The sequence below is a fragment of the Protopterus annectens genome, chromosome 8.part0 (assembly GCF_019279795.1).
Source record: "Protopterus annectens isolate FY-2018-M chromosome 8.part0, PAN1.0, whole genome shotgun sequence".
In the NCBI taxonomy this organism is placed as follows: Eukaryota; Metazoa; Chordata; order Ceratodontiformes; family Protopteridae; genus Protopterus; species Protopterus annectens.
In genome coordinates, this window is record NC_056741.1 from 1,267,268,035 (window position 1) to 1,267,295,902 (window position 27,868).

General features: G+C 38.4%; 1 protein-coding gene across 2 annotated transcripts in view; it reads right to left on the bottom strand.

Annotated features, from left to right (window-relative positions):
* TMEM145 (transmembrane protein 145) overlaps positions 1-27,868 on the bottom strand; it is a 777,234-nt gene that overhangs the window by 77,265 nt on the left and 672,101 nt on the right. For both annotated transcript variants that reach the window (XM_044080786.1, XM_044080784.1), the window contains exons 10-11: positions 25,701-25,779; positions 6,548-6,641 (exon numbers count right to left, since the gene is read on the bottom strand). In XM_044080786.1, the coding sequence (XP_043936721.1) occupies positions 6,548-6,641; positions 25,701-25,779 (173 nt within the window). The remainder of the gene's footprint in view (positions 1-6,547; positions 6,642-25,700; positions 25,780-27,868) is intronic.

Below are 27,868 nucleotides of genomic sequence, written 5' to 3' on the forward strand. Positions count from 1 at the left end.
TTTTTCTTTGACTGCACACCATAAAAGATAGTGTGAATATTAAAAAAACAACAGACAATGGGTAAATAACAAATGGACAATTTTTTTTTAACAGAGAATCAAGGCTGTAAGTTGCTAAAGAAATGTATTTTGCAGTCCTGGGACTGAATCCTCCAGTACCCATTTGCCTACTGTGTGACTTGTAGCAAATCAGTAAACCAGACAGCACTCCCAAGTCACCCCTGCAAACAAGCCTTTGTGCCCAGTGGGTTTACTCAGTTAATATAGCTAAAATACTATTTTTAATCTTTTGCTTAATAACTGTTAATGAATGCACCTGTGTACAACATGATCATAGCACTTCTTGTCTACCTCTATGTATATACTGACTCCTGCATGGGGGAGTTTTGTTTATATTATGGGGTTTTTGTAATTAAGTTTGGTTATGTCTGGAGTTTTTCTCCCCAGGATACCCCATAAATAGGCTCAGCTGAACTTGACCTCATAGTCAACAGTTTAGTGCAGAGCATAGTTTTCATTTATCTGCTCAAGATTTAGAGACAGGCCCAAAAATAATGGAGGAGCAATGCCCAAAATTAGGTACAATTTTTTAATTATTACTCAAATTCATTTAAAATGTTAATAGAGCAGCACATTTTCATTGACACACATTTTCTGAACAATAAGGAGTATGAAACTCTAATGCCTTACACTACTGACTGACTGGAGTCCTCAGTGATTAACCACAAAATCAAAAACTGTACAAGGGCCAGGGCAAAAATATGGGGCAACATCAGGGACAGCTTAGAGTGGTAATGAATTCCTTTCTGCAGTCCTGAATTCGACTCCCTCAGTCTCAGTTTGCCGAGCCCCCTGTTTGACTCTAAGAAAATCATTAACCAGTCAAATTTTTATCCATTCAGTGTGTTCCTATATCACCTTTGAAGAGAAAAACTTCTGCATACTGGGCTTAGCTAGTTAACTTTATTGTTTTCAGTATAATGACTTACACACATGCACACACATAAACACCAACACACCAAATCTGTCAGCATTTTTTTTACAGCTTGGAGTAAAAACAGAGTACACAGAGAAACAAAAAGATAGAGGGACAAGACAAGACAGGACTAAACCCAGATCCAGAGCTGTGAGGCAGACATCTTACTGCTTGGTTACTATGCATCTGGCAGAGGCACATATAAAGGACTTGCTGCATTTTGCTTGTTACTATTTCATATGTAAGCTACAATCCATTTTAGAGTGTACGTTAAAGTACTAACGGAGATACCTCATGAGTGAATCAAGGTATAAGGCCAATACACCTGGCACCCCAGGCTTTCGGCTGCTGGCCTCTTGCCTCCCTCATAGTGCCTTTTTTAGGCAAGGTCTTGAAAACAACATCACTGACATGAAATTAACCAATCAGAATAAAATAAGGGCCATGCTGCTAAGTGCTGGGAGCTTAAACCAAAAACTGCACTCCCTGGAAGTACTTCTGTCACTAGAAGATGTAGATGTCTGTGCAGTCGCAGAAATTTGGTTTAAGGCCTCAGAGATTACCCCAGCCCTGAAAGGTTACAATGCCTTCTATACCTTTAGACTGCAAAATGAAGTCTGAAAACCAAAGGAGGTGCTGTTTCAGTTTATATTAGAAATAAATTCACCTCGCATCTAATTAGACTGGACAACTCCATGGAGTTACTCCAGGTCCAGGTTACGGTGGATAAAACCCCCATTCATGTCCTAGCCAGTTACAGATCCTCCTCCATGGGTCATGACACTCACAAAGCCTACTTAACCAAACTGAAGGCAATCCTAATTTTACTAAACACACTGGTTATGGGGGATTTCAATTATTCCACCATCAAGTGGGAAACCTACTCTAGCCCAAACTCCCTAGCACAAAACTTCCTTGACTCTGTGTATTCAAATGTCCTGGAGCAAACTGTCCTTATCCTGACAAGAGGAACAAATATTCTAGATCTGGTCTTCACCAACATGTCAAACAGGTGCACTGCTGCAACTGTTGGACCCTCATTAGTTAAAACGGACCACAAATCAGTCACCTTTGAACTGACACTAACACCAGAACTCACAAAGGGTGAAATCATATTAAAAAACTTCACCAAGGCAAACTATACCTGCCTAGGTGAAGGTATAAATGCATTCTAAACCCCACCCCAAGCTTACACTAAAGCCCTGTATAATCACTTGCATAAGTGTATAAACTCGGCTGTACCAGATAGAATCAAAGCCATAGCCCCAAGTAAAATCAAGCTGCCAGAGTGGACTTTCACCATCAGCAAACTCTACAATAAATGCAAAAAGTTGCTGTCCAAGAAAACAAACACAAGGACCCAGCAATGGAAAAGTGCCATCCTCAGCCTTAACAGCTAAGTAAGTCAACTTGTCAAATCCTCCAAGAGCTCCTTTGGGAGAAACTTAGAAAGTACTGCCAAGGATAACCATAAGGCCTTTTACAGCTTTAACCTAAAGGGTAGGACCCAAGCATGTGCAGATCTGGAGGCCAATGGTATCACACACACTGACCCCACAGAGATATCAAACCTGCTAGCTGATCAGGTTAGTAAAAATTTCACTCCCTTATCCCCTCCTAACTTACAACAAACCTTTATCCAAACTTCCCCACAACCTCACATACCTGAAGAGCAGGTCCTCAAAACCTTATCCATGGCAAAGAAAACAGCCTCTATGGGACCAGATGAAATCCCAGGCTGTCTTCTAAACAGGCTAAAATATGAACTAGCATCACCACTAACAGCAACAGACCCGGGGAATTACAGCCACGTAAGCCTGACCAGCCTCATCTGTAAGGCCATGGAATATATCATTATGGATCTCATAAATAATGACATAGGTGACCTCCATAACCTGGATCCTACTCGATTTGGCTTTATGAAGGGCAGATCCTGTCTGTTAAATCTGATGGAGTTCTTTGAAAGTGTGACCAAGGCCACTGATGAGGGCAAATCTGTGCACACAGCATACCTCAACTTGGCAAAGTCTTTTGACACAATCCCACATTCAGGCATTACCAATAAATGTAGCAAACTGAATATAAACCCTTTCTTTGTAAGAAGGGTTGCCAACTGGCTCACACTATCAAAGTGGGTGACTCCACATCAACCAGCAGACCTGTTACCAGCAGGGTGCCACAGGGGTCAGTGCTGGGCACCCTACTGTTTGATACATACTTTTCAGAAGTTCAGGCCAAAACTAAAAGGTTGTGGCTGACCAAGTTTGCAGACGACTGCAAACTAGGTGCAATTATTGAATCTCCAAATGATGCCAGTATACTCCAGGAGGGTCTCATACAGACCAACAACTGCTGCACTAGTTATGGTCTCAAACTGAATGCAAAGAAATGTATCACCATTCTTTTTGGCAAAAACAATGTCCCTTCACATTATCAAATCAATAACAATACCCTAAGTACTAATGAAGTTGTAAGGGACCTGGGATCACAGGTTGACCGCAACCTTAATGTTGACACCATGCGTCCACCATTGTAAGGACACCTTTCCACGTAGCTCACTTGATTAGTAAAGGCATTGCCTCGAGAGCAAAAGAAGCAATAACCCCACTATACTCAGCACTTATCCAGTCTATAATTGAGTATAATGCTCCATTCAGTATGCAGTGTACTAAGAACCTACAACAATTAGAGAGACCTCAGAGGTTTCTAACGAAGATCAAGGGCCTCCAGCATGCTCCATACATGGATCGACTAATATCCATGTCACTATACACTGTATTGTATAGACTTCTTAGGGGACACTTATGCCTTGCCTGCAGAGCAACCAAAGACCCAAACCTAATGAACTTGCTGCATATCCGTAAATCAAATGGATCTAGTGCTACCCATTCCAGATACTTAAATATGGCCTGCAACTTAAATAGGACATACTGGAGGGACAGATTTATCTCCCAGTGACTGCCACATCTGTGGAACAGGCTATAAATTCATGTAAAACACAGCACCTCTATGACACCGTTCAAGAGGAACCTGGATGAGTAGATGGGGCACCGTAAATTCTTACTGGGGATAGAACTCACAAACCTCCTGGACATGGGCAGTCATTACTAAATGCAATCTTGGGTATTGACTAGTACCTCTATGGTATTACATTGGGTTGAAATGGCTAGCCTTAAAATGACCTCCGGGTCGATAGCCTAGTAATCTCTTATGATCCTATGTTTAAATACCTGTACACATAGAAAAAGTACCTCAGTATGTTAATACACTTGCAGGGAGAGTAAACCTAGCTCCATGCATATACTAAGATCTGATTTCAGATATTCTACATTTTCGGTACTTAAGTTCACCTCTTGTTAGATGACTGCTGTGTGTCAGAGTCATGTCAGAGTCCCTATGGATGGCCAAAACAGAAAACTCATACCTATAAACCTGCTTACATGGTTACTTTCTATCAGTACAGTGATACAGCAAATATGGTTAAATCATAGGTATGTTTACATATCTACACTTACGTAACAAGGGTCATCATGGCCCAGCATGCAGCCCATAGTGTAAACCAAAAGGTCATGTGTTCCAGTATTTGCTCTTATTAAAATGCTGGTACCTTCATGTAGCACTAAAAGCCTGGTGAATGATACATGCCTTCCTTCAGATAGGAGACCATCTTTTTTTTCCATAGGTGTTTGGGTAGTTGTTTAAGCATCACACTCTCAAAAAGACACAATGAGTTTTGTTTGCATTCTAGCCAACTTTTCTGACTTTAACATGCCACTAGTAATAATTAAACACAGAAAAAAAAACTGCATCTAAAGTCCTTTAACAATAATTCCATAAAAAAATCATTACAAAAGACAGAGGGACAGCACTATCTGGTGATTCGAGATCAGAGCTGTTAACTATCAGGTCCAAAGCTAGTCACACCTCTGAATGGACACAGATATATTTCTTATTCATTCATGGCAAGTGTGAAGATAGGTGAAGGCTGCCAGCCTAGCCAGATAGAATTTTGCAGATAATGCTGTCATTTGTAAATAGTAATGTAAGCCACATGCTTGTTTTCTTAAATATAAGGAAATTATGGTAAATGTTGAACTTCCAAAATGTAACCACATTGCACTCTGCTGGAGGAAAGATGATAAGTTAAGCATTGTGTAATTCTTTGATGTCAAAACTCAGAGCCGAGCTGTCTAGATAAAGGCATTCTGCCTATTGTTTTGAGGCCAGAGTTAATGGCTAGAATTTACATGTATAATTTCTTTTATTGCTGTGGTTTCCTGACCAGCTGCAAGATCAAAAGGGCTATTACCCTTTGAGTTTCTGTTAGCCTGGGAAAACCAAAGAATTGTTAAGAATGAAGTAATGTGAAGCAGCACTGTGTTATCAATTTAAAGTGAGAGAATCAGAGAGCATTTGGCATTTGTCTTCAGAACATCCAACATCACCAGCACTGCTTTGCTCTATATGTAAGTTTATTTTAGAACTGTGTTTTCTCTTAGGTATAGCTAGGAAATAGGAAGATTAGATTATTTTTTTCTGTATTGATGTCAGAACTTTTCTACTGTATTATTTTAAACATTTCTCTGTGATCTCTGAACTCTTGACTAGCACTGTGTAGTAAGAAGTATTGTCTTGTGTTTTTTTATTATTATTTATTATTAAATATTTTTAAACCTTTCAACTGTGGCTGTTTTATGTAGAGATAATTTAAGCTCTAGAGTACATTGCATGTATATAGTGATACTGTACTAAGCTACTCCAATAAGCTTTGCTGTTCAGTCACACTTACCATTTGAATAATATTGCACAGTAATAACTGGACACCCTTTGTTAAGGGCCTTTTTAGTAGCTGATATTAGTAGGTGGTGGCAGCTGGTACTACCTTTTAGACTTGGCAGAAAGGGGGCACAACTGGAGAATCTGTGCCAGCCTTCCCCAGGAGTGTCTGTGTGTTTGTATATAACCCATATCTCAAAGTGTGTGTGTGTGTGTGTGTGTGTGTGTGTGTGTGTGTGTCAGCTACTTGAGCAGGGACATGAAGCACTGTTTGGACAGAGAGGGTGCTGGAGGTTACTAGGCTGAGATCTGGACCCTATAGCTATGCCAGTGAGGAGTCTTATTGGGGATCTTGAGAGAAAGGGAGAAACCAGCCCCAGACTGACTGTGATCTCTGTGTGCTCTTAAGGGGAAATTGTACTTTACTGTGTGTGTATTTCTTATCCTTCCTCAATGTGGATGCCCCTCACTGGTGTTAGTGGTGAGGACTGAGGCTCCTTGATTGCTGGGCCAGTGCATGGGCGTCACAGCAAGTATGTTTAAACTGACATAAATGCTATCTTCAAGAAGAAAGTATAGCTTAAATAAGTCTAGTGAAAATGACAGTAAACATTGCTTGTTACCTGAGACAATTTTGGAGTTTCACAGTCTTCATCTATTCAACACTGTATCAAATGAAAGGAAGAATAACCCAAGAAAAGTGTACATTTGACTTTGGTAGGCATCACTATTTTGATAGTATATAACAACATTTTCAAGTGCATTGGTAGCCATAACTGGCAAGTGTTTCCTTACCTCTGCCTCATATATCAACAAGATGATGTGTGTGATGGTATACAGTGTCATATATATAGAAAGCTTGATGGAGCCACTGTGACTTATTCTTCCCCTACAAAAAAGATTCACAGTACACAATAATGACAACAGCATCAGAATACCAAAAGTCACACGACTACATACAACAAAACTATAGAAACAGAGGAAGAGGAATTCTCATCTCATTAAAACAATGATAGGAAGATTCCGAATATATGGCAGAGATGAGAAATGCAAGCATAACACAACAGTGAAAGCAGGAAAGCATAAAAACTCAAGATATAAAAGTTATGCAATAGAAATATTAGTTAAAGACTTATAAATGGCAGAAAGATAAAAGCAACGAATATAAACAGAAAGGCTGAACCCCTAATAGCATTACAACAAAATAATATAACAGTTGGACACAATGTTTTGAGTCCTGAACAGGAAGTCAGACTTTGAATGGCCTAAATTAGCAATATTGTCCAAATTTACACAAATTATGTCTGTTTCTTGTTTATACAAAATTCATATTGCTGCCAAGTTACAAGTTACAACCTTCTCTTTAAATCATTGTTTAAAACCTTTACTATTTCTACCAGGTTGCATGTCACCTGTGTAAATTACAAGAGTTTGAATTCTGCTAAAATTACATATAAAAAATAATCTGAAGTGGAATTTGAACAAAAGTTTTACTGGGGAGGGGCAGAGCCCACCATAATTAATCCTATGCATCCTTTTTCTGGTTAGTACAGAATATATTGCTGGTGCTCTGTGTTTTCTGCTTGCTTCAGGCTTAATTTACAACAGATTTTCTGGTTGGCTGTGACTTTTAAGTGTAACTTTTATATTGTGCTGCACAGCAGAGGCTGCTCTATCTGATTGTCTGCTTTTATGCTGCATTCTTTGCTACATTCTCTCTTACTGGACTGACCACTTCTGAGCAGATGTAACCTTGCGACAAGTCCCAAAGTCAAAAGAGAAATGTGTGTTTTTATTTAATCCAAGTCCATCTATGTGTTTTAAGTGCGTTTACTGCTAATCTGTTAATGCTGTTTACTCTGACTGAATTTTGCTCACTTGGAACATTTGTTCTAGTGACAGCAGAACATTTTCTAGTGTTCTGGCTATTCTGCTTATTTCAGTCTTAATTTACAGCTCAGTTTTTGACTGGCTGTAAATTCTGAATGAAGGTTTTAAATTGTGCTGCATAGCAGGAGCTACTCCATTTGTCTGTTCTGCTTTGTGTTGCATTCCTTGCTACCTGCTGTTGTAGGAATGATTTGTTCCAACCAGATTTGACCTTGTTAGAAGTCCAAAACATAACAGGAGTGTTTTGATTCAATCCAAGTCCATATGTGTGCATTAAGAGTATTTACTGCTAATCTGCTGATACTTGTTACTGTGACAGAGTTTTGTTTGTTTAGGACACTTTTTGGCTTTTATAGTGACACACACACACACACACACACACACACACACACACACACACACACACACACACACACACACACACCCTCTCTCTGTACTGTTAGATGCTGAGTTAGTATTACTGAAATGTGTTGAGGTCACGTCCATGTCTCCTACAGCTAGGAAGGCTAAGTCTCAGCATGAAGCAGAATGTTCATTGCACCACCCTCTTACATATCAATCAGCCACCATTCTATAGACTATAAACTTTACATTGCCACTAATTCGGGGAATACAAACAGAAATGTCCTAGTAATTGACGGCTACACTGTCAGACGCACAGATTTCATGCAAACTAGGGTGAATAAAGATAGGTTGACAATTGTATCTCTGGTGCCAGGATCTGTCATGCCATGAGAGCTCTTTAGTCCTTATCCCAACGAAATATGAATACATCCTAGTGACAGTGTCACATGGGTGTGAATGACATGAATCACTAAACCCCGAGAGGCATGAATTATTATTATTATTATTATTTTACATTTGTTGACCAGGATGGTCCGACTGAGCTGAATAGCACCTTTTCAGCGGAGACCTGGGGAGAAAAGCTACACAGTATAGAAGTCATTAAATGCATTAGAATTTCACAGTAGTTACACAGAAAGTATATTAGTTAATACAGAGGTAATTAGTTAAGAAGCTTCATTGTTTTGAAATGCAAGCATTAAACAATATAAGACAATAATTCATAAAAAGCAGCAATAATTATAAGTAACAATAGATGTTTCTAATAAATAATTGAGATCAGAAGAGGAAATGAGATCTATAGCTGTAAAGGTAAATAGTATGCAGAGGTTATAGTTCATCATCGGAGGCAAAAGAGAGCATATTGATGGTGAATAGTAAGGTAGAGTTTAGCAAGTGGACTGAATGTCCTTTATGGAGGATGATAACAAGGGCAGGACCAGTGTGCTTTTAGGTATTCTTTGGTTGCAGTTTTGAATTGATTAGTTTGTGTAAGAGACCTGATTTCTAGTGGCGGTTTATTCCATGCCATAGAAGGATTGAAGCTATAGAGATTGCATCCAAATTTAGTTTTAGCTTTGTGTATTTGTAATAGGTTTTGGTCAGAGCTACGTAAGGACCTGGTAGGGGAGTATTGAGAGATTAACGAGGATAGGCTAGGATAGAAGGATTGCTGGTATAGAATTCTATGGATTGATTATCTGTAGTTGGGAGTGAAGGAGTGAGTGGGGTCGTTCAAGCCAGTTTAAGTATCTTGGTGAGAGACAATGGTGAGATTTATAAGTTTGTTGGGCAGCGAATCTTGCAAACTTGTTATAGGTGGATTCTAGTTTTGCTAGAAGTGTGGAGTTGAGATTAGTGAGAATTTGACAGCTATACAATAGACTGGGCAGTAGGTATGAGTGAGAGAGGGTAACTCTTGCTTTATTTGTAAGAAACCCTTTGTTTCGATAGAGAAGGCCCAGTTTTTGGTGTGTCTTTTTAATACAGTTATTTGTATGCAAGTCAAATTTAAGTTGGTCATCTATTGTTACTCCTAGTAGTTTTGTGCTAGTTTCAACAATGATGGATGTGTTATTAAGGGGGAGTACTGAAAAGGTTGATTTAAGGTGGGTGAGGGTTTTAGGAAGAAAGAGTAGGAGTTTTGTTTTTTTAGGGTTATGTATTAGCAGGTTATCACAGAGCCAGCTTGGCTGTCCTGCTTTGTGTTGCATTCCTTGCTACCTGCTGTTTTAGAAATTACCTGTTCCAACCAGACTTGACCTTGCTAGAAGTGAGAAGAGAGGGTTGTTGAATTATTCCAAACGTGTTAAATACAAGCAAGATTCTAGTCATTTATTTAAACAAGAAACATCTTTATTAAATTATCATGTATGATAAAGACAATCATATGTTTATATAAATGAAAACAAACCATACTGTGTCATAATTTTAGTTTAGTTTGCAAACATCTTTATCATTTTTTTCTCCCAGCATCCAAACTTCTATAGGAATATCATCTATTCTTGGGGACTTTCCAGTGGATTGGTTATACATCATCATTTTTATTTCATCTCCTCCTATCCTAGCTGTTAGTAATTCAGCCTCACCTACCCCTAACTCTGGCACACTTTATTCTTCCATAAACATTATCATTTGTACCTTTTCTTGATCTCCATATTTCCCTGATTTATACAGACTTTCATAAAATTTCTGAAATGTTTCTAGTAACTCTACATGATTCCTTGTTTAGGCTCCCTAAGATTGGCGACAACCCTTTCTACTTTTTGTTGCCGGAGTCATTGTGCTAAAAGTTTTTGTGTTCTGGTGTTATTAGTAAAAAAACAGTTGCTTAGCAGCAATCTTTCTAAACTCATGCATATTACCGAAGTAATCCTTTATTTTCTGCTTAACATTCTGCAGGATTCCCCCTATTTTGTAATACTTTAACATTTGTCAGGCCTTCTGAATAATTATTTTTCTTCTTAATCATATTTCTCTTTCTTTTATTTCTACCCTATTTTTACACTCACTTTAATTTTATCTTACTCCCTAGCTTTATTTTCAGAAGAAATTTCTATCTTCTCTAATAACTCCTGAATTATTCCCACTATTCATTCCTTAAATTCCTCTCTTTTCAACAGATAGGTGGGAAAGCCCCGGTGTCTCATTTTCATTCCATTACCTCATATTATTATTTTAGTTATTACTGGCGTGTGATCTGAAACAGTTATTGGATGCATATCAAAACTTTCAATTAAATGCACCTACCTATTCCTATGAAATGTAAGTATTGTCTAGCTTATCCCATTTTTATATCTTGGGGAATAATATGGAAATTCACTCCGAACTCCTACTACTGAATTCACATCTTCCATGCTAAATATTTTCATACAGTTCTTCAAGAATCTACCCTCCTTTGTTTTATTTCCACTTCTGGGCCCCCCAGACACATCTTCACTGCTGCAAATCAAACTCCAGTCCCCACTTATAATTAATATTCCTTGCTAAAAACTGACAGCAAGATTCCAGCCTTGAGGAAAATCCTACCTTTGCCTAAACTGAACTGGCTTCAACAGCTGCCCAAGTAGGTTGTGTTGTTCTGGTGGGTCCAGTATGTGTCAGCCTGGGATAGATGGGGACATACCAACTTGCTTCACAAGGGACGGTCTGTAACTCTCGTTCTACAGCTACTGATTGCTGGCCAAAGCCCTTGCTGCACCCATAGTGTCTTTTTTATAGGCCAAGTCTGAATACTGGCTATCCTGACACAGCAAACACAGTTACAGCACATTCTAATTAGGAACATATTAAGCTTGCTCTTCTCAATGGCAGAAATCATAAGAATAAATTGCCTGTCTTTTCCTGAGATTTGGACACAGCCATGTTTGTGTCATAGCCTAGACTTGCTTTTACAGTAAAGATAGCGTTTCCTCCTTAGCTGGGTTTAGCATTTACCATGCATTACGTCTTGAGGATATATAGATGAGCATTTCCATATTTGTAAGAGATCATATCAGCTCTAGGCAGATTTCCAGATTCTAATAAACTAAACTTAACGAACTCCAACTTACCCTTAACAAGATAAATTATCAGTTTATAGCCTGATATAGAACACTATCCATTTTCTTAGAATACTACAAGAGATTCCTAAAGGTTCTCACTAAACTACCCATGACTACCCATGGAAAAAAAATAACTTTACAGCTGAACATTTCAATTATTTTTAGCTTAACTGGTGTATGCACACATCAAAAATTTGGCATACCCAAAGATTCCTAGACCTAATAAATGACAATTCCCTAGAACAATAGTAACCATCCCACTAGGGTCCAGAACATTTTGGACCAAGTCCTTGCCAACACAGCCCCCAAGAATACCATGCCTAAAGTATCTCTTTCATCGGTTAAGATAAAGCTAAAAAATAGAAATCTTTTCCTTCAAAGTTGCAAACTCCATAGTTATAAACAATGTTGAGTTTAAGGACTTTAAATGTGCAGTACTACTTAAAATCTATTATGAGCTCTCTTAAGTTTAACTGCAACTTCAACAGCGGCCATGCAGCTTCACCTCCCACTTATACAACTGAGTTCTTCCACCTACATAATTATGTAGATCTAGTATTCTCACTAGAACCGGATAAAATGGGAAATCTAAAAATAAACTACTTTGGTGATGTGCCAATATTAACCAGTTTTTAAACTGCTACAGTACACCAAAAGCTAATCACATTAAGGGCACTATCAAAAAAGGTCAGCAAGGAACTAAAATAACCATCAGGAAGGTCAAAACTAAACATTAATTAAAACTAGTGTCAGATGTGTATAACTACAACTCTTTCTTTACTTACTTATGAAAATTGAGAAGTAACACACAGCAATGTTCTTAACTAATCCTACGTGCCATTATCCATACTGACCCTTAAGACACAGTTAACTTGTTTGAAGACAGATTTAGCTCAGAAACAGTAACTGAAATTCTATAAATCCCATGCACCCCCTTAAAATCATTTATCAGCAGTTAGTGAAGAGGATTCAGACTATAAGCTGGTTAACAACCTGCTTCATGTGGTACAGGGTTTGATTCCTGCATCCTCCATTTACTTAACTATGTGTCTAAGGAAGTCAGTTAACAAGGCAGTGCTCCTAGGCTGAGGTGGAAACAGGTCCATGTGGATAAGTACCCTATTAAAAAACCGAAAAAATAATAATGGAGCAAGTTCTGACTATTCTAATAAATAATGTCTCTGCATTGGTCTAGACAGTCTACCAAAATGATTAACAAATGGTGCCAAACATGCCTTCTCTGAACACCTCCTGCACTTGTTTAACTCAAGCATAGTCACAGTATGTCCCTGAGGAATGGAAAACAACAGTTGTAATGCCACTTTTCACAGGGACTCTACCACAGACCCCAGGAACTACAGAACCATCAGCCTAACTGGCCTAATTTGCAAGCCCATGCAAGGTATTGGACCTAACACAGATAGACCCTCTACAATTTGGTTTAATCAAAGGTAGCTCATGTCTACTTCATTTAGAACATTTCTTCAAAAATGGTCAATGAGCCAGTGGATATTAATCATTTGGTCAATACAACACATCTGGATCTTGCCAAGGTCCTTGACATTATATTCTGTGCTGGCTACAAAAATAAGCTAGAAAACCTCAAGTCAGACTCTTATGTGATTAGATAGATTGCAAATTAGCTGAAACTAGGTGCCATTTCAGAAAGTAAAAAAGCAGCTACCAGACTATCCCAAGGGTCAGAGCTGGGATCCCTCCTTTTTGGCATATAGTTGTCTGACCTCCATACCACAAATCCAGGCCTAGGGCTAACCAAATTTGTTGATGACTGTAAAATGGATGTTACTCTTCACTCCCCTCCACTAAAATCACTACAGCAAAAACTAATCCTTACAAAATAACAGTGTACAAAATATGGTTTAAACTGAATGCAAAACAAGTACAGTATTGTCATGTTAGGCAAACACCCCTTGTCTACAATTTATACTAGTAGTCAGGAAATCTTCTAGTGAGCCTAATTAATTTCTAATGACGTCTCATACAGGCCGCAAGACGTAACCAGCCATAATTACACCAATACACTTATAGTATGCCCTTTTTGGCATGCAACTAACCAAACATATTGTGCCACCCCAGAAGGATGAAGAAGTGTGGTCCGCTTGATTCATCTAGGGGGTTGGGGAGGGTTGCACACCCTTAGGGCATACTGGACTGTGCAACCTCCCTGGTGGAGACTGGAGACACCACCACTTGTGCTTTGAGGAGAGAGAGGACAGGGATGCATGGACAGAATGCCTCTTGCAGAAGTGAAGGGAGGTCTGTTGTGGTCAGGCCATTACAGATCCCTCTCTGCTGTGTCATTAAGTATTTTTGGGCAATAACATCATAAAAAGATACTGAACCACCCCTGATGGCTGTCAGAATGATTGCCAGCCCCAGTCAACTCTTTCCGTTATTTATTTATTTATTTTACATTTGTTGACCGGGATAGTCCGACTGGATTCATGTCCATTTTCATAGGAGGCCCAGGGAGAAAAGCTCCAAGATAAACAGATATATTAAAAACAACAGCATTTTACACATTTATTTATTTTATTTATTTCCAGTTTGGTTACCAGGGAAGTCCACTGGGTCAACATGACTCATTTTCAGTGGAGGCCTGGGGAGAAAAGCTCCAAGAAACCATTGTACAAGTTCAATTACAATAAAATGCAGGACTATACAAGATAACATTATACTGAGAAACATGTATAAGAATTTACAACAAGCATAGTTGGCAGAATCTGTTAAGAGAGAAGTTAAGGGTGATTCAGTTACTTTTGATGCAAGGGAAAATGAGTGTTGAGAGTGATTGTCAGTTAAAATACATCTATTGAGGAATCAGATTATGCTTGCTTTACATACATAATTAAAGCAGAAAGTAGAAAATTATTCACAATATTTACATTAATTACAGGTTGAGTCATGCGAGCATAGCTCTGAATTTTAAGTCGGTTAAAGATAGTGAAGCTAAAGTAGTTAAAGAGAGCTTGTAACGGGTTATAGGTATGAGACTGTGGGAGATTTAGAGAGCTGTGTACCAGGGGAAAGGACCCCTAGTGCATAGAGAAAGCAAGGATTAAGTAATGTGGAGGCAGGTGCACTTCCATTTAGTGGACAAGTGTTTGAAAAGTTGGCTTTTGAAGTTGTCAGAGTTAGATGTGGTTCTTAGTGTGGAGGGAAGGGAATTCCATTTTTTGCCTAGAGCATAAGAGAGGAGCAGTTGGCCAGCAGGGCACTAAGGTTTGTGGATAGCAATTAGATTCTGGTGCTCAGATCTAAGTGTTCTGTTAGGAATATAAGGGGGAAGGATATTAGCTAGAGCAGGGCATTTTGTGGGATGAAATATAAGTCTATGTGCTGTGGATAGTTGCAGGTAGTCCAGGTGGTTAGAAATTTCTAGCCAATTCAAGGATTGAAGGGTGAGGCAATGATGGGTGGAATGTTTGGAACTGGTGGCAAATTTAGAGATTTTATTGTAGCAGTTTTCTAGTTTGGAGGTTGTAGAGGTGGACACGCTGGTTAGGAGAGGAGCACCATATAATAAGGAAGGAAAAAGATATGTAGTGGCCAGGGTATGCCTAGTGGAATTAGAGAGAAAGTGATTGTTGCTATACAGCATACCTAGCTTTTGGTGGGTTTTTTTTTAATGTTTTGTTGAATGTGGATGTCGAACTTGAGGTGTTCATCAACAGTTATGCCTAGGAGTTTAGCAGAAGGTACCACGTCTATGGGTGAGTTGGATTGTCTAAGGACTTTGAATTTATTTTTGTTATAAGAGTAGGTCTTAGAGGGGGGTAGTAGGATTTTAGATTTATTTGCATTGAGAGAGAGGTGGTTTTGGTGCATCCAGTTTTCTGTTGTGGAGAATGCAGTTTGAGTTTTTGTCAGCAGTTCAGAGAAATTAGTAGCAGAGCAGACTAAGGTAGAATCGTTGGCATATTGAATGTTTTTTGCATCTGGAATAGCAGTGTTGAAGTTATTGATGAAAATGTTGAAAAGCATGGGCCTGGGGATGGATCCCTGTGGTACACCTGTAGGGGTAGGTAAGAAGGAAGAGATGGAGTTCTTCCATTTGACTGCCTGAGATCTGTCTGCTAGATAACTAGAGAACCAGGATAGAGTTTTTGTTGAGAGGTGAAGGTTTGAGAGATGGCAGAGTAAGTGGCTGTGGGAAATAGTGTCAAATGCCTTAGACAGATCTAGTAAAACAGTAGAAACTAGGTGTCCAGAGTCTTGGGCTTGAATGACAATTTCAAGGAAAGAGAGAAGGGCGGTTATGGTGCTGTGGGCTGGGCGGAAACCATGCTGGGTGGGTGTGAGAAGATTGTTTTGGGTTAGGAATGGCATAAGTTGGTAGTGAATGCAATTTTCAAGGATTTTAGAGATTGGGGAGAGCAGAGCAATGGGGTGGAAGTTAGAGACACTTGTATTTTTGCCTCCTTTATGGAGAGAGATGATATAAGCTGAGAGCCAAAGTTTGGGGACATAGGATTCATCTATGGATTGGTTTATAATAATGCTGATTGGGAGAGCAATACCATCTGCAGCATATTTTAGGTAGGAAGGGGGAATATTGTCTGGAGCGTTACTGCATGGTTTGAGTTTGGAAAGGAGTTTTTTTATAAAGTTTGTGGAGACGAGTTTAAGCTCAAACAGAAAAGGAGGGTTGTTGGGAGAGTTTGGAGGCTGAGAGTGAGGGGCCATTGGGTTATTGTTAGGAAAAGATTTGGTAAGGGCAGAGATGCTTTCTATGAAAAATGAATTGAATTCAGTGCCTAGCTCCGGGTCGGATTTGCTTGGGTCAGGACAGGGATTATTCTTTGTGGCTGGATGGAGGAGAGAGTTTATAGAATTCCAGAATTGCTTTGGGTTTTTATTGTTATTGGACTGGAGCTTGATATAGTAGGATTTTTTGTCCTTGGTGATTAGCTGTTTTACTAGGTTGCAGAGCTGTTTATATTGAAGCAGGGTAGTGGGCAGTTTATTATTTTGTTAGAGCTTCCAAAGTTTGTCTCTTTGGTGCATAGCCCATTTTGTTTGTTTGGAAAGCCATGTAGCTGTGTTAGTTTTTATTCTTTTATATCTTAAGGGGGTTAGGGAGAGTGTCAAGGAAGATGGAGTTGAAGTAGTCTAAGGCTTTGTCAAGGGGAAGGGTTTTTAGAGTTTGCCAGTTCATTAGTTTGAGTAAGTTTGAGAAAGTGGTGGGGTTAAAGTTGGTGAGGTTACAAGTGTGAATGTATTGATGTTGGTATGGGGAAGAGCTAGTGGAGCGATGGATGAAGGTGGTCACTAATGGTATCTGGAATTGTGCCTGAGTTGATTATTTTGTTAGGATTTGAGACTAGGATCCAATCTAAAGTGGAACCAGGGGGATTTGTTTTATTAGGTCGAGTGATAGAGTGGATTATTTGAGTAAAGTTGTAGAGACTGATGGATAGGGATGGAGAAGGGCTAATTATTTTATTCCAGTCAATATTTACGTCTCCTAAGTTTCGTAGTTAATTTTTGTGGATGCCCATAACAGAATCTCCTCGAGAGTTGAGCTATTATTACCAGGGGAGATATAGAGGGCAATGAAGCAAATATTTTTGTGCTTGTTTAGCTTAAGTAGTCCAGCAGTTAGATCGGTGTTTTGGAATTGTGGGATTGGAATTTGGAGGGGAATTAAGGTGAGGAGGTTAGGGAAGACTAGGGCAATGCCGCCACCTTTTTTTCCTAGTCGGTCGTTTCTGAGAATATTGAATCCTTGGGGCAGGATCTCTGAGTCAGAGATGAAGGGTTTGAGCCAAGTTTCGGCTATGGCTAGGATGTCAGGTTAGTTGTGGTTTAGCCAAGTATGGAATTGCTGAGCTTTGTTACAAAGACTATGTGCATTTGATAGTAATGATCTTTAGGTGATTAATGTGGGAGGAAGAAGTTGAGGGGTTGGTGTTGTTATCACAGTGAGTAGGACCGGGGTTGGGATGGATATCACCGGCTTGGATTATGTTGTTGAAGGAAATGTCTTTTAGACTTTTTGGTTTGCTAGGAATGTGTTTAGGGAGTTTTGAGATTAGATTAGGCGACAGTATCTTAGCTTTGCAGGGGAAGAGAAAGAATTTAGGGTGGAATAGGTGGAGGGTTGGGCTGAATGAGAAAGGGGGAGATAGAGTGGTAATGTGAGTAATAGTGAGGATGAGGATGGAATTGTATGGAGGTTACTTTTGTGGGTAATAATGGACAAGTAAGGGATGAATATGAGCTAGCATAGCATAAGCTAATTAGGAGGAGAGAAAGGAGACACTGGACCTGGAAGGTGTGGTGATTTAAGGAGGTCATGTCAGATGAGAGAGAGAGAGAGAGATAAGTGTAGATTTGAAGGGGAGAGAAAGGCTGATAATGAGAGAGGGTTTATAATGGGATTGAGGATTTCTAGGAATTAAGGGAGAGTGGAGGAGAGTATGGGTGAGTAGGTGGATTATGAGTGAAAGAGTGTGGGCACGAGGGATTTTGGTGGGAGGAGTTGAAAGGGGTGTAGTAATTGGGTAATATGACTAAGAGGGAAGGGCAAGTGATGAATTATAATATAGAATAACATAATATAAAAAGAACGTTACCGATATGGTATTTACAAAGAATACTTAAGTTATGGTGGGGAACAAACAGGACGATTGACCTAGACATTTCTAATGATCAACAGACAGTGGGGATGAACACAGCAGTCAATACATAATAATATTTTAAAAACCAGAAAGCTAATAATATTAATAATATTAACAATATTAATAATATTACTGATCTAAATGCACTTAATTACCAACAGAGGCTTGAAGCCCTAGCCCTATACTCTCTTTCTTATGGGCACCTATTAGAAGGTCTATATCTTACTTTCCATTGTGTCAAACACCCTACCCTACTGGATCTCTTGTACTTCCATAAGACAAACAGTACCACAAACACTCAAAAAAGGATCCAAACCTCCACCAACACAAATATAAAACATAATGGATTGGAAGATTTTTTTTTTTTACCCAACACTTACTAATTTCTGGAATAAACTGCCTGTACATGTTAAACAAAGTGATACCCTCACATATTTCAGGAAAACTCAATATAACTGAATGGGTATTTCCAGATTAATTCTTGGCCTAACATGTTTTGCTATCCTGGGAGCATGAGGTACATTTTCAGCATGGGTGCTGGCAAGAAGCACATGGTCTCTTGAATTTCCTTCCTAGTAACTCCTATGATCCTGTGATCCCCATATTTATTACAATCAACTCTGAGAATGCTGTATTCTAGGGAAAGGGTAATTTGGTCATATTTGATGAAAAAAATAGAGTACAGTTTTGCATTTAATAACATTTGCACTAATAATCACATTCATTGTATATTACATTACCACTACAATACATGGATTAACAAGAAAATGCAAAAGTTTTGCTGATAAAAGCAAACAGAATAAATAAGATTGTGCTAAAACAACTAAACTCAGTAAAAAATTAGAAAATTCAAGTTTGCAGCACCAGTTCACAACTAATTATGTTCTAGCAGACAGCATGGGAAGGCTTAACTGACAAGGAATGGATTAAAATCTCTAAAAAACAAGTATGAGAACAGATATACAATAGGAATGGAAGATTTGCAAGGCTTTAGCTAGTGCATGTATGTGTGTGTGTGTGTGCGTGTGTGTGTGGGTATGTGCAGTTGTCTCTACTTTGGTCAAATGCACATTTGATCAACCTGTTTTAGGTGCTGTTGGAAAGAGATAATGCATAGATGTGCAAGTTCCAATTACTTTGATCCCTTTCTTGGTGAAATGTTTTGTGAGTATTATTGGGAAATCATTGGATGTAAGTTAGGGTTTGGATAGTTTATATGATGTTGGTAGTTATTTTGCACATTGTTTTGCTCCGCTTTGCCAGTTTTTTTTAATGTAATGCCAGTAATGCTGGTATGGAATGTGTATATTTTTTAAATCAATGTTATTAAGTCGTAATACTGTATAATTTATTTATTCCTTTAATTTTACTTTTCTGATTTTACTATGCATGTAAACCCAGGCTGAGCCTGCAAATGGTCATATCTGATCAGTGCTCTATCCTGGTTAACAAAATTAAATCAATACATAAATACTGGCACTGCATTTGCTAGTATTTCTTGGTAAAACTGGTAGGGTTTAGTAGTATGTGGTGAGGTGGTTAGATGGCAAAGTCCTGCTACCCATCGGTTCACACACAGTTACTAGGTATGCAGTCCAGGAGAACATTAATGAGCCTAGCCCAAATTCCCAGTTGCCCCAAAGCACTGTCTGGTTAAGTGACTTGCTCAGGGTCAAACAGCATGCAAATGAAGGATAAGGGAATCAATGGCCATACCACAGGAAGTAGCTTGTCAACATCTCACAGCCTTACTCTTCTTTGCCACGTGCCATCCATACTAATGTGTGATAACCTTAACTCCCAGCCTTACACATTACCATACAAAAACCCTTTCCCTAGCACTACCACAATCACTACTCACACAAATTGTGTTTGAAGGCAGTAGCAGAGATTTGGTTAACTACTGGTTTTCCTTCTGAGATCAGATGGACACAGGAAATGTCAAAAACGTTGGCATTTGCTGTGAGGCATAACCTTGAAGCACATAAAAAGAAAAGAATTTTCATTTGGGGGTCAGGTCCCCTTGTACCCACTATGTAGAGACCAGTGCCCACTTATTATAGATTTATAAGTAATATTACATTTCGCTTTATCACAATGTGTTGGATTGTGTGAGCTGGTGTTGTACCTCCATGGTTTTTCCCTTTTTTCCACTGTAGTGCAACCATGAAGTTGTTACATATAATTTAGGTTTATGTGGAGGGTGTAGAGGGCTTGCTCCCGCTTCAAACACACACACACACACACACACACCCTCTGCAACTTACACATGCCAACTCAGAGATCACACAGTACCAGGGAAGTGACATCTTCCCCAATCCTGATATTACAGTTTGATCTCTGTAAAAAGTTGATCAGCCTTCCTGTTGACCAAATTCTTCCAGAAGGAAAGCTGTTGACACTTACACAATTCAAACAATTTACCCCTACCAATATAAATGTGGGTATATATATATATATATATATATATATATATATATATATATATATATATATATCTATATATATCTATATATATATATATCTATATATATATGGGTTACTTTTAGTTAATCGACAGCCCACTCCATCAAAACCAACTTCACCAACACGGCAGAACATCGACAATGGGAGAGCCGACGTTTCCCACATGGTAAGTAACAGTTTGGCCATCCCGAATTCAACTACCAGTAAAACAAACCCAAGGATGTGGGGGGGGCTACACCCCCCACACCCTCCTTCATAAATATTCCAACTCCGAGAATGCACTGCCACGGGGGGAAAGAGCAAAGTTCAAGTTGATGGCCAAACGGTTACTTACCATGTGGGAAATGTGAGCTCCCATTGTCGATGTTCTGCTATGTCAGTGAAGTTGGTTTCATGGAGTGGGCTGTCGATTATATATAGGTAACCCATATATATATATATATATATATATATATATATATATATATATATATATATATATAGATATATATATATATATAAATACATACATATACAGATATACAAAGATATATATATATATATATATATATATATATATATATATATATTAACTACTGGTTTTCCTTCTGAGATCAGATGGACACAGGAAATGTCAAAAATGTTGGCATTTGCTGTGAGGCATAACCTTGAAGCACATAAAAAGAAAAGAATTTTCATTTGGGGGTCAGGTCCCCTTGTACCCACTATGTAGAGACCAGTGCCCTTCACACCCTCTGCAACTTACACATGCCAACTCAGAGATCACACAGTACCAGGGAAGTGACATCTTCCCCAATCCTGATATTACAGTTTGATCTCTGTAAAAAGTTGATCAGCCTTCCTGTTGACCAAATTCTTCCAGAAGGAAAGCTGTTGACACTTACACAATTCAAACAATTTACCCCTACCAATATAAATGTGGGTATATATATATATATATATATATATATATATATATATATATATATATATGGGTTACCTTTAGTTAATCGACAGCCCACTCCATCAAAACCAACTTCACCAACACGGCAGAACATCGACAATGGGAGAGCCGACGTTTCCCACATGGTAAGTAACCGTTTGGCCATCCCGAATTCAACTACCAGTAAAACAAACCCAAGGATGTGGGGGGGGCTACACCCCCCACACCCTCCTTCATAAATATTCCAACTCCGAGAATGCACTGCCACGGGGGGAAGGAGCAAAGTTCAAGTTGATGGCCAAACGGTTACTTACCATGTGGGAAATGTGAGCTCTCCCATTGTCGATGTTCTGCTATGTCAGTGAAGTTGGTTTCGATGGAGTGGGCTGTCGATTATATATAGGTAACCCATATATATATATATATATATATATATATATATATATATATATAGATATATATATAAATACATACATATACAGATATATATATATATATATATACATGCATGCATATACATATCTATCTATATATATATATATATATATATATATATATATATATATATATATATATATGTCTATATATATGTACACACACACACACACACACACACACAAGCATACGCACGCACTCATGCACACAGACACACATACATACATACATATATATATATATATATATATATATATATATATATATATATATATGGGTATAAGTTAAAAGGAAGAATCGCATTTGGTAGAAAGGTTTTTGAGTGAATCGCATATGGTTGAATTTAGTTTTATATAGTGTAGGCAAACAGGAATGTGCAGGAAAATTGGTTGTAAAGATGTACCGGTATAGTTAGTGTCTGTGGTTTAGGGTTGAAGAAAGGCTTAGGTAAGGGGACAGGGACAGTGTTGTGCATGCTTTGTGTTGTCTGTATTCTGTGTCTTTTTGTTTTGTGTAGTGTAGAGCCACAATACTGTACAGCCAAGCTGGATTTGCTGGAGTGGCTCTAAGCCTGCAGCTAATGTCACTTCGTAGAAGTCACTGCCTGCAGTGAGGCATGGTCTAGTAGCATTCCAAGCCCCCTCTGTAAGTGGGGAGCACTAACCCAAAACCTTAATGCATGTCTGGGCTTTGTTCTACATCCCAATCCTCTCTACAATACAAGAAATGGACCTCCCTGCCAGCTCATTATCCAATCCATCCCCCTAAAGACAGGTGTGGAGACACAGCCTCCTTATTCCCCTCTTTAGTCGGACAGCTCCTAACTGAACTCGGGTCTATTGGGTCATAATGTGGGTTTTGTTCCTCTGCATCAAAGGAGCTCCCAGCTGGTTTTCAATATTTGAAATATTCTTTTACCTAAGGTTTAAGGAATGAGCTTGTCCCTTTTAATATCTCACCAAACATACATACTAGATTCTGACATATTTATTCATTTCTTTTCTGTTTTTTTTTTTTTTGTTTGAATTAATATTTTCCATTTATTTCACAATCTAGGGCTACAACTATTTGGTATTTTTTATGAATAGATTGTAGTCAGTAGATTGTATCATGGAGGTAATTTTCTACTACTGTTTTTAACTTTTTTATATTGTCAGGTAACCTTTCAGTATAGTTTTAATAGTTTAGTGAGGCCTACTCTCAGATATGCTCCTTTGTATAACTTAGTAATACTTGTACTTGATTTACTCTTACTTCTATTAGATATTTAGAACCAGGTCCATTTTTCTCAAGAAGCCATTTTCTAACTGGTTACAGCTGAGACTTTTTCTTTTAATTTTAGTAATACATTACAACTTTTTTGTTCATTTTTGTTTAATTTCATTTCTGGAGGCTGATTTAAGTATGGGTTTTCAGTATGGTTGCAGTGTGTTTTTGTTTGAGTGCGGAAGCAGAGTTTTATTTTTTCTTTAAGCATGAATGCAGTTGAGTTACTATGAATTATTCCACTTCTCAAATGGTTAATGATCCTGAAAGACTGGTGATACATGCTTAATGATGTGCACTGAGCTGTGATAAAAAAATCTATGTTCTGTACTTGATAAACATATATCACACCCTTTTATTGTAGTATACTGCTAAGATAAAAAATGAATACATAGACATAATTTATCCACAGCTTGAATCTCAGAGAATAGTACAAAGTACACATAGTAAAAGGTTTCTGTAACTTGATTATTTCATACAAAATGCAGGATAATGATTACATCATCACCCCATCTAATGTAAAAAAAGTCTATATTCCCACAGAGTACAATAGGAAAAAATCCCATGAGATTAGATATAAAATATCATCTAAAAATATAACTTAACCACAGAACACCCAAAGCACTAAACTCAGCCACAAGAAATAGTAATATAATATACATAAATAAATACATAAATACATACACAGTAGCAGACATTTCATTTAATACACCCAGACCCTCCTGCAATTAGATTCAGATTATTACTGCTGGTACAGCTGACATCTACATTTGTCAAATCAGAAGAATATTCATACACCAATAAACATCCAATAAATATCAATAAACCAATAAGTAATGAAAAAATACCATACATCTTAAAACTTTCTTAAATAATTATATGCTGCCACTTACGTGCTCTTCAGTTTTTTGTGTGCACCCACTTGTGATCATTTGGAGTCTATAAAGTAAGAATTTTAACTGCATATCATATACTTACAGAAAAAGTGACCAGAAATTCAATGTCATTCTGAAGTAATAACTTATACTCTTATGTCCAAACACTATATCATCTTAGATGTGTACATCCTTCTACAAAACTGGCAATATTTTTCATTCATCCCACTTGGGCGATTTCTTGAGATCCCTCCTTCCTTTATTCCTTTGCCATACCGTTCTAGAGGTTTCCCTCTTGAATGTCAGATTTAAATTTCACAACAGTGGCTATATAAATATATATATATATATATATATATATATATATATATATATATATATATATATATATAGTGTGTGTGTATGTGGGGGGAGTTCCATTCAAGTGGTCTGACTTTTACTTTACCTAGTCACAACTGGCCTAAAAAAGTGATCTAATCATAGTTGATTGAATTATATTCTCCAGTACATTTTGCTAGTTATAATCTCTTATAATGCGGAAGGATCATGAGTTTTTGATCACTGTAGGAGTTTTATTAAGATTTATAAGTAATATTACATTTCGCTTTATCACAATGTGTTGGATTGTGTGAGCTGGTGTTGTACCTCCATGGTTTTTCCCTTTTTTCCACTGTAGTGCAACCATGAAGTTGTTACATATAATTTAGGTTTGTGTGGAGGGTGTAGAGGGCTTGCTCCCGCTTCAAACACACACACACACACACACACACACACACACACACACACACACACAGTTTGTTTGTTTGTGTCTTTCGGCTTTTCACGGTTAGGGGTTGCCACAGCAGAACTCGGTCCGCTAATGATTGGCAGTAGATTTTTACGTACTGGCTTGCCGGGCCTAACACACAACCTTCAGCAAAGGAACGCCCATTCACGCATGCCGCCACACAGAAGACGCTCTAACTGAGAATCGAACGGGCAACGTCTAACTGTGAGGTGACAACGCTACTGCAGCACCACCACCGCAGTACACACACACACACACACAGAGTGCTATTAGTAAAACACAAACTCTCAACAAAGGGAGGCTGGTGTACAATTTCAGTGTTTTACAATAGTCTGTCAGACTTACTAATCCACATCTCTATGTGCAGGCCACTTTAAAAAGAAACCCAGATGTGTAAAAGGAGTGTGTGTTTCTCTTTATGTCTGTGTGTGTGTGTGTGTGTGTGTGTGTGTGTGTGTGTGTGTGTGTTTATGGATGTGTGGCAAGGGGCTACTTATTGGAGGCTGCAGAGAGACCTGGAGTCATACATACTATCAGTCTAACAAAATGCCCACTGCACACACTAACTGTTAGCAAAAACGTCTTACAGATGCAGCACAATAGCAAAAGAGAGAGGAACGAGTAAATCAGCACAGTCGATGACTGACAACACAAGAGAGAGGGAGACAGGCGTTAAATCACTGACAGAGTAAGAAAAAACTCAGAATGTTAAGGATAAAGCAGTAAATGAGTCACAAATTAGCAGATGTTAGAGAGATTTGTCAAATTAGGCTTACCTGGTAACTGTGAATCCCTTCCCAAGCAAGATCAACATCAACAGAAAGTCGAGAAAACTGACAGAGAACAGCAGCTTTGCTTCATGGTACAAAACAAATTGAAAAAAGAAAAAAGAAAGATACACGTTGGTTTTAAAATATCAGAATCAGTCAAGTATTCAGCGTGTTTAGCAATGCTTCAGTAAGTATTTCATAAACACCTGTCTAGACACACACACACACACACACACACACACACACACACACACACACACACACACACACACACACACACACACACACAATCAGACAAATGCACATGCATACCATGCAGAAAAAACTCTCCTTATGTACACAACAAATATGTACTATTTATTTTAACATCTGTTAACTGTACAGCTGGTCCCATTAAAATGACCCCTTTCCAGCCAAGGCACAGATCAAAAGCCATCTGTTACACAACTGTGCTGCATTAGAGTGCACTGTATCCATCACGGATAAAGGTACACAATGCAACAGAAATAAAAAGTAAAAATGTATAACATGTTTCTAGGAACACAAACCATATTATAAAATATCCACAGAAGATGAAAAAGAAATACATTACAATTCCCTAAATAATCGCCACATTGCTGTTTCTCAGCTCTAATTCTTTTCTGAATTAACAGCCACTTTGGCACAATCCTGTCTCGCCACCTATACAAACCAAGTAATAAATTCTGCTGCACATACTTTCCCATTTCCTCCTACTCCTTTATTATCTAATGAACACAGAACAAGATGCAGACAGGCTGTCAGCAGCAGTAACCCCTTTTTACTATGGGTAGTAACCCTTTCCAATTCTTAGACAGCCTTAGCACACTGCTTACTTTGAAGTGGTGCAGAACTGAGGTGGACTGTTTCACTGGCCTACCACAAATGCCAATGAGGCTAAGGGAGTGGCATAAGGTAATTAGCCCTGTGCTCCTTCTCTTGTCAGGTGGGTCTGTGTGTCTGCCTGGGTGGTTGGTTAGGGGACATATGTGTGTGTGTGTGTGTGTGTGTGTGTGTGTGTGTGTGCGCATGCTGAGAACATGCATGACTATGACCACATAACAGGAGGTGTCTTATGAACACACAGTCTGTGCACATGTGAGGGTTGGGGGTTGCCACACCTCTTAAGCCCCCCCCCCCCAAACACACACACTGATGAGCAGTAAATGTAATGGGGGACACAAGAAACTTTTTTTCATTTTAATAACCAGAAAATTGATAGCACAACAGGTTTTGCAGCATGAAAGATGTATGGGGGAATGGAACTCTAGACACCAGAGTTTATTTCTTCATATTACTCTAAGCTACTTAAAAAGTTAATAGAGCAACAAGTCTTGCATCTGGAACTTTTTACTGAGAAATAAGAAGGATGGAAACTTCATGAGTAGTATTACTGATCAACTGTAAGGGTCTATGACTTATGGGGACCATGCTCGACTTCCAGACAAAGCCAGGGGGTGGGGGAGATGTTACACTACACCAAGGAGTCTTTATAATTATTACTTTAGTCCAGTTAAAAATTTCATACAGCAACATGACTTACAGCATGATGCATTTTATAAACAATAAGAAGAATAAACTCTAATGACTGGCATTATTGTCAGATGGTAATCATATGTGACTTACAAGGGATAGGGAAAAATAAGAAGAAACATCAGAGATATTCTGTAAATTCAGGAACAGGAAAGAACTATGACAGTATGGTCACGAGTGTTTGGAGAAGATGAATGAGGGAGGTGCTTGTACATGATATGTCGGCCCCCAAAGTGATTACCGCAAGGGCAGCAGAAAAGGACCAGTTGGGTAATTCACAGACATGCGTATTACCTGATAATGAGGTATTTTCTCATTACAGCTAATTTGTCTCTGAATTGCTGGTTTCTACAATTGCGCTAACAGGTCCATTTTGCCCCAGCCTACACCTTGTGGTCAGGCCTGTTTCTGAAAATGAGCCATAACATTTATATTATTTTATACTGCATTGTTTCATACAAGTATGGCTTAATAGTCCTGTGTAACAAAAGGGAATATTCCTTTACATCACACTTTATTCTGTGATGCATGTACCATTTAGAAATTTTGTGAGTCAAAAACAAATCAAGCTTTTTTTCCTCTTTCTGTCACGTCTGCAACTGTAAATAGTATTCAACACCATG